At 52.4% G+C, this 14,022-nt stretch overlaps 1 protein-coding gene across 4 annotated transcripts; it reads left to right on the top strand.

Annotated features, from left to right (window-relative positions):
• Nucleotides 1–1,664: 1,664 nt before the first annotated feature.
• On the top strand, nt 1,665–13,224 carry HDHD5 (haloacid dehalogenase like hydrolase domain containing 5). Of its 4 annotated transcripts, none has more exons than XM_057703352.1 (9): nt 1,680–1,790; nt 4,881–4,907; nt 5,014–5,217; nt 6,014–6,126; nt 7,373–7,466; nt 8,599–8,632; nt 10,410–10,584; nt 12,247–12,435; nt 12,605–13,224. In XM_057703352.1, the coding sequence occupies exons 1-9, from the start codon at nt 1,680–1,682 to the stop codon at nt 12,888–12,890; spliced, it is 1,233 nt and encodes a 410-aa protein (XP_057559335.1). In that variant the 3' UTR covers nt 12,891–13,224. The 4 variants fall into 4 exon arrangements, with proteins under 4 accessions (XP_057559337.1, XP_057559335.1, XP_057559334.1 ...); XM_057703351.1 differs by lacking the exon at nt 1,680–1,790 and adding an exon at nt 1,801–2,253; XM_057703354.1 differs by lacking the exon at nt 4,881–4,907 and having other exon boundaries at nt 1,665–1,790.
• Nucleotides 13,225–14,022: the final 798 nt, after the last annotated feature.

The following is a 14,022-nucleotide window of genomic DNA, read 5'->3' as shown; positions in this document are numbered from 1 at the left end:
TCTAGTTGCGGCAAGTGGGGGCTACTCTTCGTTGTGGTGTGCAGGTTCCTCACTGTGGTGGCCTCTCTTGTTGTGGAGCATGGGCTCTAGGCACATGGGCTTCAGTAGTTGTGGCACATGGGCTCAATAGTTGTGGCTCACAGGCTCTAGGGCTCAGGCTCAACAGTTGTGGCGCATGGGCTTAGTTGCTCCGCAGCATGTGGTATCTTCCTGGGGCAGGGATTGAACCCGTGTCCCCTGCATTGGCAGGAGGATTCTTAACCACTGTGCCACCGAGGAAGTCCAACAGTCTTATACCATATATAAAAATTAACTCAACGTGCATTAAAGACTTGAATGTAAGACCTGAAACCATAAAACTCCTAGAAGAAAACATAGGCAGTAATGTCCTTGACATAGGTCTTGGTGATGATTTTTTTGAATCAACACTGAAAGCAAAGGCAACAAAAGCAAAAACAAGCAGGTGGGACTGCATCAAACTAAAAAGCTTCTGCACAGCAAAGGAAACCATTAAGAAAGTGAAAAGGCAACCTATGGAATGGGAGAAGATATTTGCAATTCATATATCTGATAAGGGGCTAGTATCCAAAATATATAAAGAAGTCATTTGACTCAGTAGCAAAAAAGCAAACAATCCAGTTTAAAAATGGGCAGGAGATCTGAATAGACATTTCCCCAAAGAAGACAAACAGATGGCCAACACACAGATGAAAAAATGCTCAACACCGCTAATCACCAGGGAAATGCACATCAAAGCCATGAGATAACATCTCACCCCTGTTAGAATGGCTATCATCAAAGACAAGAGATAATAAGTGTTGGTGAGGATATGGAGAAAAGGGAATCTTCATGCACTGTTGGTGGGGATGTAAATTGATGCAGCCACTGTGGAAACCAGCATGAAGGTTCCTCAAAAAATTAAAAATAGAACTACCATATGATTCAGCAATTCCACTTTTGGGTGTGCACCCAAAATGAAAACAGTAACTCGAAAAGATATATGTACCTCTATGTTCATTGCAGCATTATTCAAAATAGCCAAGATATGGAAGCCACCTAAGTACCCCTCAATAGTTGAATGGACAAAGGAGATGTGAGATATATATATTAATATAATAATAATATGTATATAATTCAGCCACAAGATATTATAAAAATTATAGTAATTTTAATAATTTTATAAATATAAAATAATATTATGTATCTATATCTATCTATATCTACCTACCTAAAATGGAATATTATTCAGACATCAAAAAGAAGGAAATGCTGCCTTTGCAGCAACGTGGATGGACCCTAAATGTATTATGCCTCGTGAAATGTCAGAGAAAAACAAATACTGTATCAGCGCACTTACAAGTGGAATCTAAGGAACAAAATAGGCAAGCTCATAGATCCAGAGAACAAGAAAAAGGTTGGTGGTTAACGGAGGTGAGTAGGCTTGGCGAAATGGGCAAAGGGGTCAGGAGGTACAAATATTCAATTATTTGATAAGTAAGACGGCGCCCAGACATGGTTGCCAGAGACCGAGGCGGAACTACAGCTCCCGGGATGCGCCGCGCCGCGCCCCGCCCCAGACACAGAGGCAGGACTACAGTTCCCGAGGTGCTCCAGGCGCCGTCGGCCGCTGATTGGCTGAGCGGCGGCTGGGCGTGCGCGGTGCGCGCAGGCGGCGGCCCATGGCTGCGCTTGGTGAGGCGGCGGCGCGTTGGGCGCCCGGACTGTGGCGGCCGGTGGCACGCGCGGCAGCGGGGCTGGAGGGCCGACGTTTCGCCAGCGCCAGTGCGCAGGTGAGGGCGGCGGGTGCAGAGCGGCGGCGGGAGGCTGTGCGGCCTCGCGGGCTGGGCTCGGGGCAGGGTGTCCGGCCTCCGGACGTCACTCCCCCCTCCCCCCGCCGTGTCCGCGTATGGTGACGTCACGTCCTCCGGGGCCCCGCCACGCGGGTCACTGGCTCCCGGGGTCTGTCCGCATAGCCCGGGGGCGCCGCGTGACCCTGTCGCTCGCGGGGGCAGATCCGGGGGGCGGGGTCGCGGGCCTCTGTGACTCGCCCGTCCGGATGCGTTCCCGGAGGACTATGCGGCCCTCGCCCCCGGGATCCTGACTTTGCGGACTTACCCAATGGAGACAGTGGAAGGAAAGAAGAAAGGATGCGGCACCGGCTTCGAGATCAGTCCTGCCCGGGTCGCTTGCTGCCTGTTTGACTTAAGGCAAATTAGCGCCGTCCCTCTTTATCCGCTCGGGACACGGAAACCCGTAGGTGCTCACGTCCCACAGCCGACCCCGTATCCGCGGACCCCGTATCCGCGGACCCCCGCACACGCTTATCCACCAACCCCATGGTTTGTGTGGGTTTGCGATCAGCAGTTTGTTGAATCCTCTTGTGAGGAACCCGGGGTTACCAAGGAACAACTGTATCTTTATTGAAAAAAAATCTCTCTGTAAGTGGATCCATGCAACTTAAACCAGTGTTATTCAAGGGTCCACAGTACTTAGCTTTCTAAGCCTGGCTTTCCTCATGTGTGTGCCAGGGATGCCATGCAGTGTTTTTTGTGAGAGGGTACCTAGGGTACTCTGTGTGATGTAGGTGCGGTACTTTGCACAGTGAGTGTATGTAGTATGTTCTTGCAAATGTGGAGCTGATTGGAGTGGACAGTGTTGTGGAGGACAGTTGTGGTGCTGTTGTTGAAAACACACCCACCCATTCCAGATAAGAAGCAAAAACACAAAGGAACATCTTAGTGGTCTCTTCATTTCAAACTAATCTTAAAACCACACTTTTAAAAATTGAAATATAGTTGATTTACAGTGTTGTGTTAGTTTCAGATTTACAGCAGAGTGCTTTAGTTATACATATATATGTTCTTTTTCAGATTCTTTTCCATTGTAGGTTATTGTAAGACATTGAGTATAGTTCCCTGTGCTATACAGTAGCTCCTTGTTGTTTATTTTACGTGTAGTAGAAAGCCACACATTTTATCACTGCCACAGGTATGAATTTTGATTAGAAGATCTGGCCTGATACCGAGGACTAGTTAAAAAAAACATGAAGTGATAAAGAAAAAAATTAAAATACAGAAGAGAATGAAAAGAAAAAAGAATGAAAAGAAAAAGTCTAACCCTATTTCCTTTCCTCTAGGTACCTTAAAAAAAATAATAGACTTCATTTTTTAGAGCAGTTTTAGGTTTTCAGAAAAGTTGAGCAGAAAGTGTAGAGAAGCCCAACATACCACCCCTCCTGTTAACATCTCATGGGAATGTGGCGCATTTGTTAGCAATCGCCGGGGCCCTTACTAAGTGGCTGGGTGCCTGGTTCTCTGTGTGCCACCAGAGGTTGGAGGTGGTGGTTATATACTGCACAGGAATAGATGAGGGAGTATCAGGGGTATTGCTAAATTGTCCTGAAACTTTCTTGTTCTAAGTAGTGGAGTGTGTGGGTTCTTATGTGTAAGAGAGCAGATCTTCTGACTATTTGGGATATGGCCACTAAGACCAGTAAAACTGTATGGTCAGCTTTTGCAGCCATCAGCACAAACAAGCTGTTTTATTTTTTTAACTATGTAATTTTCAAAAATCTAAAAACAGAGCAATGTTATGGACCCTAAGACCCATCTTCCAGATTCAGCAGTTATTAACATTTTGCCACACTTAGTTTGCTTATGCCCCGCCGCCCAACTTTTGTGTGTGTGCGGCTCTAATATTTTTTTAAAATCCCTAATTTATTGTCGTCTCTACGCTAAATTCTTCTGTGTGTACCTGTAGGAAAATAAGGATATTTTGAACGTAAGCACAGTGTGTGCACGATGTTGACTTAGCTGGCACCAACAAGAGGAAAATGGCAAACAGGTTAGGTTGGATTTTTCTGACAATTGAAAAATATCTTGTATGTTAACAGCTCATAAAATAAGAAATGGGATGAATTTGTGAAAAGAGGATGGTGTTCAACTTTGTAAATCCAAGAAATGCAGATTGAGAGGAGATACCACTTTTTTAAACTTTGAAATTAACAAGACATTTGATACTTAAACTCTTTGATATTGTGAAAATCATCCTTGGCAAGGGTACCAGGATCCGAGTGAGTTGATATGTGTTTTGGAAAAACAGCTTGTTGGTAGGAGTTATGTCATTGAAATGTTTGCACTCTTCTGGCTTAATACTCTTGATTTTAAGAATTTAGCTTAAGGAAAAGTCCATAATATGGAAAAATAGGTAAGCATGAAGAGATTCCTTACAGCATAATTTGTAGTAGCAGAAATATGGAAAAACCTAAATGTCTGAAATAGGGGAAACCTAATGTTAGTGGAGTATTCACTCAGAATATTATGTAGCCAGAAACGTGTGGGAGGTAGGGCTGTGTGTATTGATATGGAAAGATAACCAAGAGATACCAACAAAAAAAAGGAAGATGGAAAAGAAAGCACAATGTAGTGCCATTTGTGTGTTAGCTAAAAGATAGAGTAGTACCATCCATGAAAAGTTTCTGGAAAGTACGCAAGAGAGGTGGCACTGGGTGGAAGAGGAAGCAAAAAACTTAAAAATTTTTTTCTATATCTGTGGCAACTGTGGGTTTTTTTTTTTTTTAACTCTATATGTTATGATAAAACAAAATTCTGAAAGATGGTTATCTGTTATAACAGATAAAAATGCTTCATGTCAAACAAAAAGAACAAGATGCAAAATTCTACATATAAGGTGCAGTCTTATAAGACTTACATAAGACTAAAAAAAGGAGGTGAAATACTGATGGGTTGTGTTAAAGTGCTGGGCTTGTTTCTGAATTTCTCTATTTTCCAATTTTAAAAATTCCTTTAATTATGCAAAAATAACTAACAAAATAGTTATATGCTTAAAAATACCTGAAAAGGCCTCATTCTTTGTTGCAGATGGATTTGCCCTATCGGCAACCCCAGGTCCTCATCTTGCGTCCGAGGCCCAGGCCGGCCGGAGGGTGGGGATGAGGCTCCCCCCTCCCCTCTGCCTCCGCTCAGGGGCTGTTCTCATCTCCCCTCCGTGCAGAGCCCACCCACTTTCGGGTTCCTGTTGGACATCGATGGGGTGCTGGTGCGGGGCCACCAGGTCATCCCCGCTGCGCGGGAGGCCTTCCGCAGGCTGGTGGACCCCCAGGGGCAGCTGCAGGTGCCCGTGGTCTTTGTCACAAATGCAGGGAACATCTTACAGTGCAGCAAAGCCGAGGAGCTATCAGCCCTGCTGGGCTTCCAGGTAAGGCCGAGGACCTAGTTCCCATGGAGTCCCCCCTCCAGCCCTACCTGTGTCCCCTGCTATGTGGGGGGCAGTGTGGATGAGCCCAGTACAGATCTTCCAACGCTGCTGGAAAAAGAACTTGAAGTTCAAGGCCAAACTCGAGGGTAAAGCCTCATCAGCAGGGTCATCTTTTATGAAAATGTACACGTTGAGCACGCAAGTCCCGCCTGTGGACTTGGCCGTTTCCCTTTCCTCCTGGGCCTCAGGGTCATGTGTTTATAATCTCTGAGTGCCAGGTGGGACTGTGAAGTGACCACCTTCGTTCCTCATAAGTAAGATGACACAGCTCAAGGAGCTCTGTTCCTCGTCATCCGCCTGCAGCTCCCACCATCCCAGCATCCACACATTCTTTGTAGGCAGTGGATTTGGTCCTTGGAAAGAGTCCTTTGCAACCGAGAGAGTAAATCCACTGCTGATCGGCTGGACGACACAGCTTGGGGAGGAGACCGGTTCCTTCCCTGGTGTCTGGACAGTGGGGCTGTGCGGTTGCCATTAGCATAAATGCTGAAAAGCCAGGTGTTTGCATAGAACTGAAAACAGTCAGAGGCGTAGGCGGGTCTGAGCTCATGCACAAGCTGAGAAATCATGGTAATGGGAGCTGGGCAGGCGGGGCCTCTCACACCTGTCAGGGCAGTTCTGGAAAGGCTTGACTCCCCTTCTGGACAGGTTTCTCCTTCCTGGGCTGGGGAGCTGGCTCCCTGTTGCTGTCCTCACCTGTGTGTCCTCTGCTCTCTGTCTCTTGGCCGCCCTGCAGGTGGAGCCTGACCAGGTGATCCTGTCCCACAGCCCCATGAAGCTCTTCTCGCAGCATCACGACAAGCGGATGCTGGTGTCTGGGCAGGGGCCCCTGGTGGAAAACGCCCGAGCGTATCCTTTTGCTGTTTCCTGTTCTGCTGTCCTCACCCGGCTGAGGGGACCAGGGTCAGAAGCTCTGGGTGCTGAGTGGCCTCAGGAGGGAGGGAGGGCAGCTTCCAGGGTGGTCCTGGTGCCCTGGGGTTCCGGAAAGCCAGCCCACTGCTTCGGAGCCCCCTGGGCAGCTCACAGAGCAGATTCCCGCCCATTCCCTACAGAGTCTGACTCACCAGGTCTGAGAACCCAGGCAGTTCTGTGGTTCGGTTTGGGACCCACGGCTCCCTGTGGACGTCTGCAGGGAGTTCAGCCCTGGGTGTGCGCTCAGTGAGGATGGGTCCCTGCTCTGAATGAAGCAGCTTGTCATCTGCTGCTCCTGCAAATCCAAGCTGAACACTGCCTGCATGCAGCCACGCTTGCAGGCCAGAGCAGCACATGGCTGGTGCTTCATCAGGGGTCCTGCTTGAGGTGGCTGCAGTGACACTCCGGGACCGTGCAGGAGTGGTCCAGACGGCGTGTCATCAGAGGCTGGAAAGAGCAGAAAGGGTCCGAGTGTCACAGGTGCTGTGGGAGACCACCCTGGAGCGGGAGTCACCTGTGACTTCATGGGGGGTGGCTGTGCCATAGGAGGGGATGTAGCTGGGGAGGCTGCAGGAGGCCAGGATGGGGTCGGGTGGGGAAGCGGGGCAGGAAGGACAGTGCTGGGCTTGGGAACCTTGGATGTGAATGTTGAAGAGTTGGGGTCTGTGTGGGTTTAATTGCTGATGGAAGCATCATTTTGGAGAGGTGTTTTGAGGGTGATCCAAACCCATGTCCAGTTAAGACTACAAGTGAGGACTGAGGACAGGAACCTGGCGGTGGGTGTTGGAGGGTAAGGCTGCAGTGGGTGTGCCCCCCATGGCCTCCCTTCCGGCTGAATCCGGTCCATCGTCCAGATTTAGCTGCAGTCTGGCTTCTCCTGACTCTGCTCAGCTTCCTCTCCGCTGAGTCTCCTCTGGACTGTTCTCAGAGCACTGGTTCTCATGGCTCTGGGCCAGCATGAGCTTGAGGATGGGGCTTCCAGTGTGCCTTTGTGCAGGTGGTCCCCACTGGCTGTCCCCACCACCTGTGCCCACACCCACCTCAGCACCTCCTGGTTGGTGCTGGCCTTGCAGGGCTCTGTCTGGAGTTGGGGCGGATGGGGTTGATTGGGGCTGCGGTGGGTCCCTCACTTTAAAGGCGTCTCCCCAGCACTGGGCAGCTTTGCTTCCTGACTTCACTCTAGACTGGGCTTCAAGCATGTGGTCACAGTGGACGAGTTGCGGGCGGCCTTCCCCGTGCTGGACATGGTGGATCTGCAGCGGCGGCCCAAGACCACGGTAATGGATACACTCGGGCCTCCCGGCTGACCCTGCAGCCCCTCCCACTCAGAGCTTCCTCCTTGGAGGGCACATCTTGCTGAGGACTTTGTTCCCAGACACACGTGGAGAGGGGTGGTGGGCAGTGCTGTCCGCTCCCCTTCCTGCGCCCTTGCGTCCCTCCCAGGTGGTAGTTATGTGTGTTACCAGCTTTCCTGGAGTTGCTTGGGAGCACTGCTAGCCTTTGTTAAGTGAACCGCTGCTCCCGTGTCCTGGAGCTCATCACAGAGGGCTGTCCTGCTGGGAAGCGGCTTCCTGTGAAAGCACCGGCAGTTCTGAGTGTCTGCCTGGGTTCCTTAGGGTTTGGCTCGTATTTGAACTTTATCTCTCCTGACCAGCAGTCCCCGGGGCTCTTGTTGACCCTCTAGGGTGATCGCCCGTCTCCTGATGGCCCTTCACCCTCTCCTTCCCCGCATGAACTCTGTATCTGTCACTGCTGGTTTTAAGTCGGCATACATCAAAGTGTGATGAACTGCAGTTATCAACAGACAGGCCTGCTTTTGTTTGTCTGTGTGGCTCTAGTCCCTCCCCGTCTCCCCCCAGACTTTCCGAGGGCTCCCCCGCCTTTTAGCTGTGCACATGGTATGCAGAGCCAGGTGCTAGAGTTGGTACAGGTTGGGGAGCAGTGCAGAGACATCCCCCTGGGGACGTGGCTTGGCCCAGATCTTAGCTGGTCACTGGCAGAGCCAGGACCAGGGTAGCCATTCCTGGAAGGAATGGGCCCCAAGGTGGTGGTCCAGTGATGGCCCTGCCTCCTGAGTGACACCAGGCTCCTGTTCCTCCCTGGGCTCCCCTCGTCCATGGTCACCTGACTTCAGACTCTCACCTCTTGTCCTTGCTGGAGGAGGACAGCTGAGCAGCTATCCCCTGGCTGACCTTACGTGGTGCCCCCTGGCCTGGGCTGTGGGCAGCCTGGGCGCTCTTTCCTCCTGTCCCCGAGGACCTCTGCCCTCGGTCCTGTCGGCTTCTCCTTGGCCCGGGCTAGACTGAGAGGTCTTCCGTCTGTCAGGCACGTGTCTCTCCTCCCAACCCTTGGAAACGAGGTGTGGAAGGTGACTGGGGCATTGACGGGTCTGTTCTTTGTCTCTCACAGACCCTCCCAAGGAACGACTTCCCTGCGATTGAAGGTAATGAAGTCCCTGTGTGATGTAGGCGGGCTCTCCCCACAGGCCCTGCAGCCTGTTGGTGTGGCCAGGGCATTGGACACCAGGTCTCCTGGGCTCTGGTCGTGGATCTGCCACTCACTACCTCTGAGACGTTAGCTGTGAATCTTTCCCTGTGTCACTTGTCTCATTATTACAGAAAAATCACAAGTGTAGAAAATCTAAGAGTGGAAAGGTACCTAAGGTAACCTGGTCCGGTGTTTCTTAACCCTATTAAATCTGGTTCTCCCTGGGTAACAGAAATATTGTAATGTCTCCTTTACTACCCTCAATGAATTCACAGATAATATGACTTTCATATACACAATATTAAAAATTAATTCATTGTAAAGCCTTAATTGTAGGGAGAAATAAAAGGAAATGTTTTTTAGTAAGATAATCTGCATTTCAGTATGTAATAATTATCGAAGAAGACATAATTAAGTAGCAAAATGATTATACCAAAAATAGAATCCTCATGGATGTTACAGCTACAAGTTCAGTGTGTTTACAGGTGTGATGTAGGTGTGTTTCGTTGGTAACTCAGAAATTAGGGGCAGTGTTGTCACTGGTGACGTGGTTTTCCAAAATGGGGAATAACTCTTGGTAAAGTTTTGAAAAAATACAGTCTTCTCTTGACTAACATGATAGTTGCAGTTTTGGAAAAATCAGTGTTTATGAAAACTACCAAAAAATACTTTGTATAGGATGGAATTAGGTTGGTTGGTTTGTTTAAGTCATTTGTTTTTGGCTGTGTTGGGTCTTTGTGCTGCACACGGGTTTTCTGTTGTGGCGAGTGGGGGCTACTTTTCGTTGCTCTGCGTGGGCTTCTCAGTGCAGTGGCTTCCTTTGTTGCAGAGCATGGGCTCTAGGTGCGTGGGCTTCAGTGGTTGCAGCACATGGGCTCAGTAGTTGTGGCTCGCGGGCTCTAAAGTGCAGGCTTAGTAGTTGTGGCACATGGGCTTAGTTGCTCCATGGCATTTGGGATCTTCCCGGACCAGGGCTCGAACCTGTGTCCCCTCCATTGGCAGGCAGATGCTAAACCCCAGTACCACCAGGGAAGTCCTGGAATTAGGTTTTAGACTCAGTTAATTATAAGCAGGTTCTTCTCCTGTGTGAGTGTCATCTATTAATAGACTTGGGGAAGGTTTTGATTCTACAGGACTGTCCTGAGCCTCTCGTGTTCCTGGCCCTCCCGCAGTCCTCCCCACGAGTGTCAGTCATTATGACAACTGAAACACCTCCCTGTGGGTGGCACTGCCCACCTGGGCCACGGTCTGGTCCAGCTCCCTGGTCTTGAAGCTAGTCCCGGCAGCGTGTGTGCAGCACGGCCTAAGTGCTTTGTTGTGTCTCATTTTTATCCTCCTCATGGTAGTGGGTATTGTCCTCATGTAGCTGAGGAAACTGCGGCTTAGACACAGTGAAAACTTGCCCACAGTCCCAGAGGGCTGTGGACAGCATCAGGCCTGTGACCCCATTTCCCCGCCATGTGGCCGAGCGGCCCCTGGGGGATGTGGCCAGGTGGGTGAGGTGCTGGGCAGGGTGTCGGTCAGCAGGGGATGCTGCTTCTAACCCTTGGGACATCCAGGTGGACACACAGAGGAGCCCTCAGGACCTCCTCCTGGGCCGGGCTTCATCCACCTCCTGGGTCCCGTGCCCTCAATGGGGCCGTGCACCCAGGGGAAACTGTGGCCGGGGCACAGTGGGCCTCCTGAGGCCTCCCACACCCCTTGCCCCAGCTCACCCTGCCCATGCTCTGCAGGGGTGCTCCTCCTCGGGGAGCCCGTGCGCTGGGAGACGAGCCTGCAGCTGATCATGGACATCCTCCTCAGCAACGGGAGCCCTGGCACCTGTCTGGCCACGGCCCCCTATCCCCACCTCCCTGTCCTGGCCAGCAACACAGACCTCCTCTGGATGGCCGAAGCCAAGATGCCCAGGTGAGGACGCGGGGTCCCTGCCTTGGCCCTGGGAGCCACCTCCAGCTGCCACCTGGGCAGTCCTGCTGATGGCCTCTCGCACCGCCCAGGTGCTCTGGGCTCAGACCTCTCCTCTAAGCCCTGGAGTTGCCATGGTAACCTGGCATCTGGGAGGGGTCTCCAGAGTCACTTCACATACTGATTAATAAATGAAAATTACTGCTTACTGAGCACAGAAGGTGGATCGAGATGGTCTTTAACCCCTGGCCCTTGCCCTCCAGAGCCTAACAGGACATGCTGCTTTTGGCTAGTGGAACCCAAGCCATGCTCAGCTCCTGTTATACAGCTGCCGTTCCCTCCCTGCGTTCACCCTGTGGCGCTGATTCTTTCACTTCTTTGTTTCCTTCTGCCCATGAGACATGGGGGAGGGGAGAGCAGGGGTGATTCCCAGGCCCCTGGACCAGTCACTTCCTCAAAGGCCCTCATGCTTCAGGCACAAGAGAGGCCCCCTACTCTTCCCTCCCTGGGGCTGAGCACAGCACAGGCCGCATTTTGCTGGCCCTCGGGTTGCCTTCCTGGAAGGGCAGCTGCTACTGCTGTTTGGTTTCTCTTGTCTGCGAGGCCAGAGTCTGGAGTGTCTCCCCCTGCCCTGCCTCCCATTGAGCTGTGTGGTGGATCTGTCACTGAGGGCATGAGGGCCCAACACTGAGCCCAAGAAGACGGGGATCATTGTGTTCTCTCTTGTTATTTTTTCTGGAACATTCTTCCTAGAGTTTGGGTTTGCTGACACTAGGTGAAGGAGGTTGGTTATGTAGGCTGTGGGCTGCATAGCAGGAGGCAGATTACTATTTATAAAGCAGATTTGAGATCACTTTTTCATTCAATAATTTTAAAATTGAAAGTAGAATTCAATATATAAATAAGTGACACCAAAATGTAACTTCAAGATATTAAACAGTATCAGATAGGATTTGGTTTAGCAGCAAGGGATGAAAACCCCAAACAAAAGAATCTTAAATGAGATGGAATTTATTTCTTTCTCATGTAAAAAAGTCCACCTATCAGGGACATAGGCACTTTGGCCCTTCACTATGTAATCCAAAAGGGCTGCTTGAACTCCAGCCATCATGTCAGCATTCCAGGCAGCAGGAGGGAGTAGGGTAGGGTAGAGAAGAGCACCCTCTCCCTAGTTTCGAGGATACTTACTAGAAGTTTGGGCTGGCACTTCTGTCACTGTCCACACACATAGCTGCAGTGGGGACAGGGAGGGTGCTTTCTGACCGCCCCTCAGCGCCCCTGGCAATGTGCTCAGTGAAATTGGCACTGAGGAAGGAGGGGGGATGCCAACCAGTATTCTGCCCAAGTCCAAGGCAGAGCTGAAGCCGGGTCTCTGGTTCCAGCTCCACACCTTGGGCAGGTTTACCCATCTCCCGGCCTCAGTTTTCTCACCCATGCAGTGAGAATGAACGCCATCTCATCGGGCTTTTCTAACGGTTGGACATGCTGCGCCATCTCCAGCGCTGAGACAGCGCTCAGTGGACGTTGTCAGATAGTCGCAGGCCATCAATGCGGTCCTAAGTGTGAAGGCTTCTCACCAGAAGTGATTCACTTTGCCCTGTGCTTTGTGCCACGGCGAGGCAGTACACAGGGTAGGGGACAGAGCACGGCTCTTTCCTCCGGCAGGTTTGGCCACGGCACCTTCCTGCTGTGCCTGGAGGCGGTTTACCGGAAGGTGACGGGCAGAGAGCTGCGCTATGCGGGCCTGATGGGCAAGCCCAGCCTCCTCACCTACCAGTACGCTGAGGGCCTGCTCAAGCGGCAGGCGGCGCGGCGGGGCTGGGCGGCCCCCATCCGGAGTCTCTACGCCGTGGGGTGAGCCCCCGCCGCCCCCCTTGACGTGCCTCATACTCTCCCGGCGCTCAGCCCCGCCTCTCCATGTCCCCGCCCCCCGCCGCGACGTATCCCCTCACCCCCAGTCCCACCCCTGCCCCTGGCACCCTATCCCCTGCCTGTCGCGCTGCATTGGGCCTTCTCTCCCCAGCGACAACCCCATGTCTGACGTCTACGGGGCCAACCTGTTCCACCAGCACCTGCAGACGAGGCAGGAGGGGGCGGCGCGGAGCTGCGCCTCCATCCTGGTGTGCACCGGCGTGTACAGCCCCGGGGCCGCGGGCCCTGCTGCGCCCACCCCAGGCGGCGAGGGGCCTCCGTTCCACGGGCACCGGGACCTTGGCTTCAGCCCAGGGCTCCTGCAGGCGGCCCACGTGGTGAGCGACGTGCACGAAGCCGTGCGGCTGGTCCTCCGCAAGGAAGGCTGGGCTCCGTAGTCAGCCCTGCTCCCTGCGCCCCCTGCCCCGCAACCGGGCAGGTGACACTGCTCGCGTGGAGGCAGCCGCAGGAGTGTACCCGGGCTAGCATTTGGGTGGAAGCATCACATTTTCTGGGCCAATTCCTGTCTGCGTGTCGTGGAAGCCTGGTCGCAGTCTCGTCCTCACTTTGTCGGGTCTTCTGCAGAAGAGGAGGCGGTGTGCGGCCTCTGCCCGCTGTCAGCACCGGCTGTAACTCACCTCAGACACTACTTTTTATGGTATTTTAGTTTATTGCCCAAAGACTTCGGGCTTATTTTTTTAAGTTAAAATAATTGTAATAAATATTAATTTTGCTGTCTCTTGTGAAGCTCTATCTGAAATGTACCAAGGAGTCCCATGGGGGAAGGATCGTGGGGGTGAGTGGGGTGGGTGACCTTGAGGCCAGGCCATTGGTGGCACTTCACTCCAGTGAGCCAGACCCCAGCTCTCTGCAGTCTGGGCCTCAAGCCCTGTCTGTGTCGGAGCAAGTTAGGCCCAGGCCTTGCCATTGACTTAGCTGCTTCCATGATGTGGAAAGAAAGGGGCTTTTCCTAGGGTGACTCAGAAAGTGTGTCTCATATTCCTCCCTCTAGCAGTCATCCAGTGTCACGCCTTCCACAGCCTGTGGCCCATGACCCCGCATGTGCCACGTCCCCATGTTACTCAGCTGACACAAGCCGGCTGCTCCCTCTCTTCAAACACTTCCCTGGGCTGCCCGAGGCTTGTCCGCACCTGCCCCCTCCCTGAGTGCCAGTGTGGGACCCCCCAGCACCCCTCGACCTGGCCCTGCAGCCCACCCCAGACAACAGCAGTTCCTCCCCACATTGCAGCCTGGCCTCACCAGCAGAGCCACCCAGGGCAGGACCCCTCCAGCCCCCGACATCCCTGGCTACCTCCCTGCTAGGCTCCCTCACAGGCCCAGTCAGTGGGAGATTTGATCTCTCTGATCAGGCTCCCCACCATGACTTCTCACCGCAGCACAGGTGCCCCCCTTCCATCCTGTTCCACCACTTTCCCCTCTGCGTTTCACAGCGGCCTCATGGGTCTCCCACGTGCCCTCCTGCCTCAGGCCTCTGCACCTGCAGCTCCCTGACTTACGACATCTGCAAGG

This window comes from Hippopotamus amphibius, chromosome 12 (genome assembly GCF_030028045.1).
Source record: "Hippopotamus amphibius kiboko isolate mHipAmp2 chromosome 12, mHipAmp2.hap2, whole genome shotgun sequence".
NCBI classification, from domain to species: Eukaryota; Metazoa; Chordata; class Mammalia; order Artiodactyla; family Hippopotamidae; genus Hippopotamus; species Hippopotamus amphibius.
The sequence above is the reverse complement of the archived record's forward strand: the minus strand, read 5'-3'. Positions and strand labels throughout refer to the sequence as shown.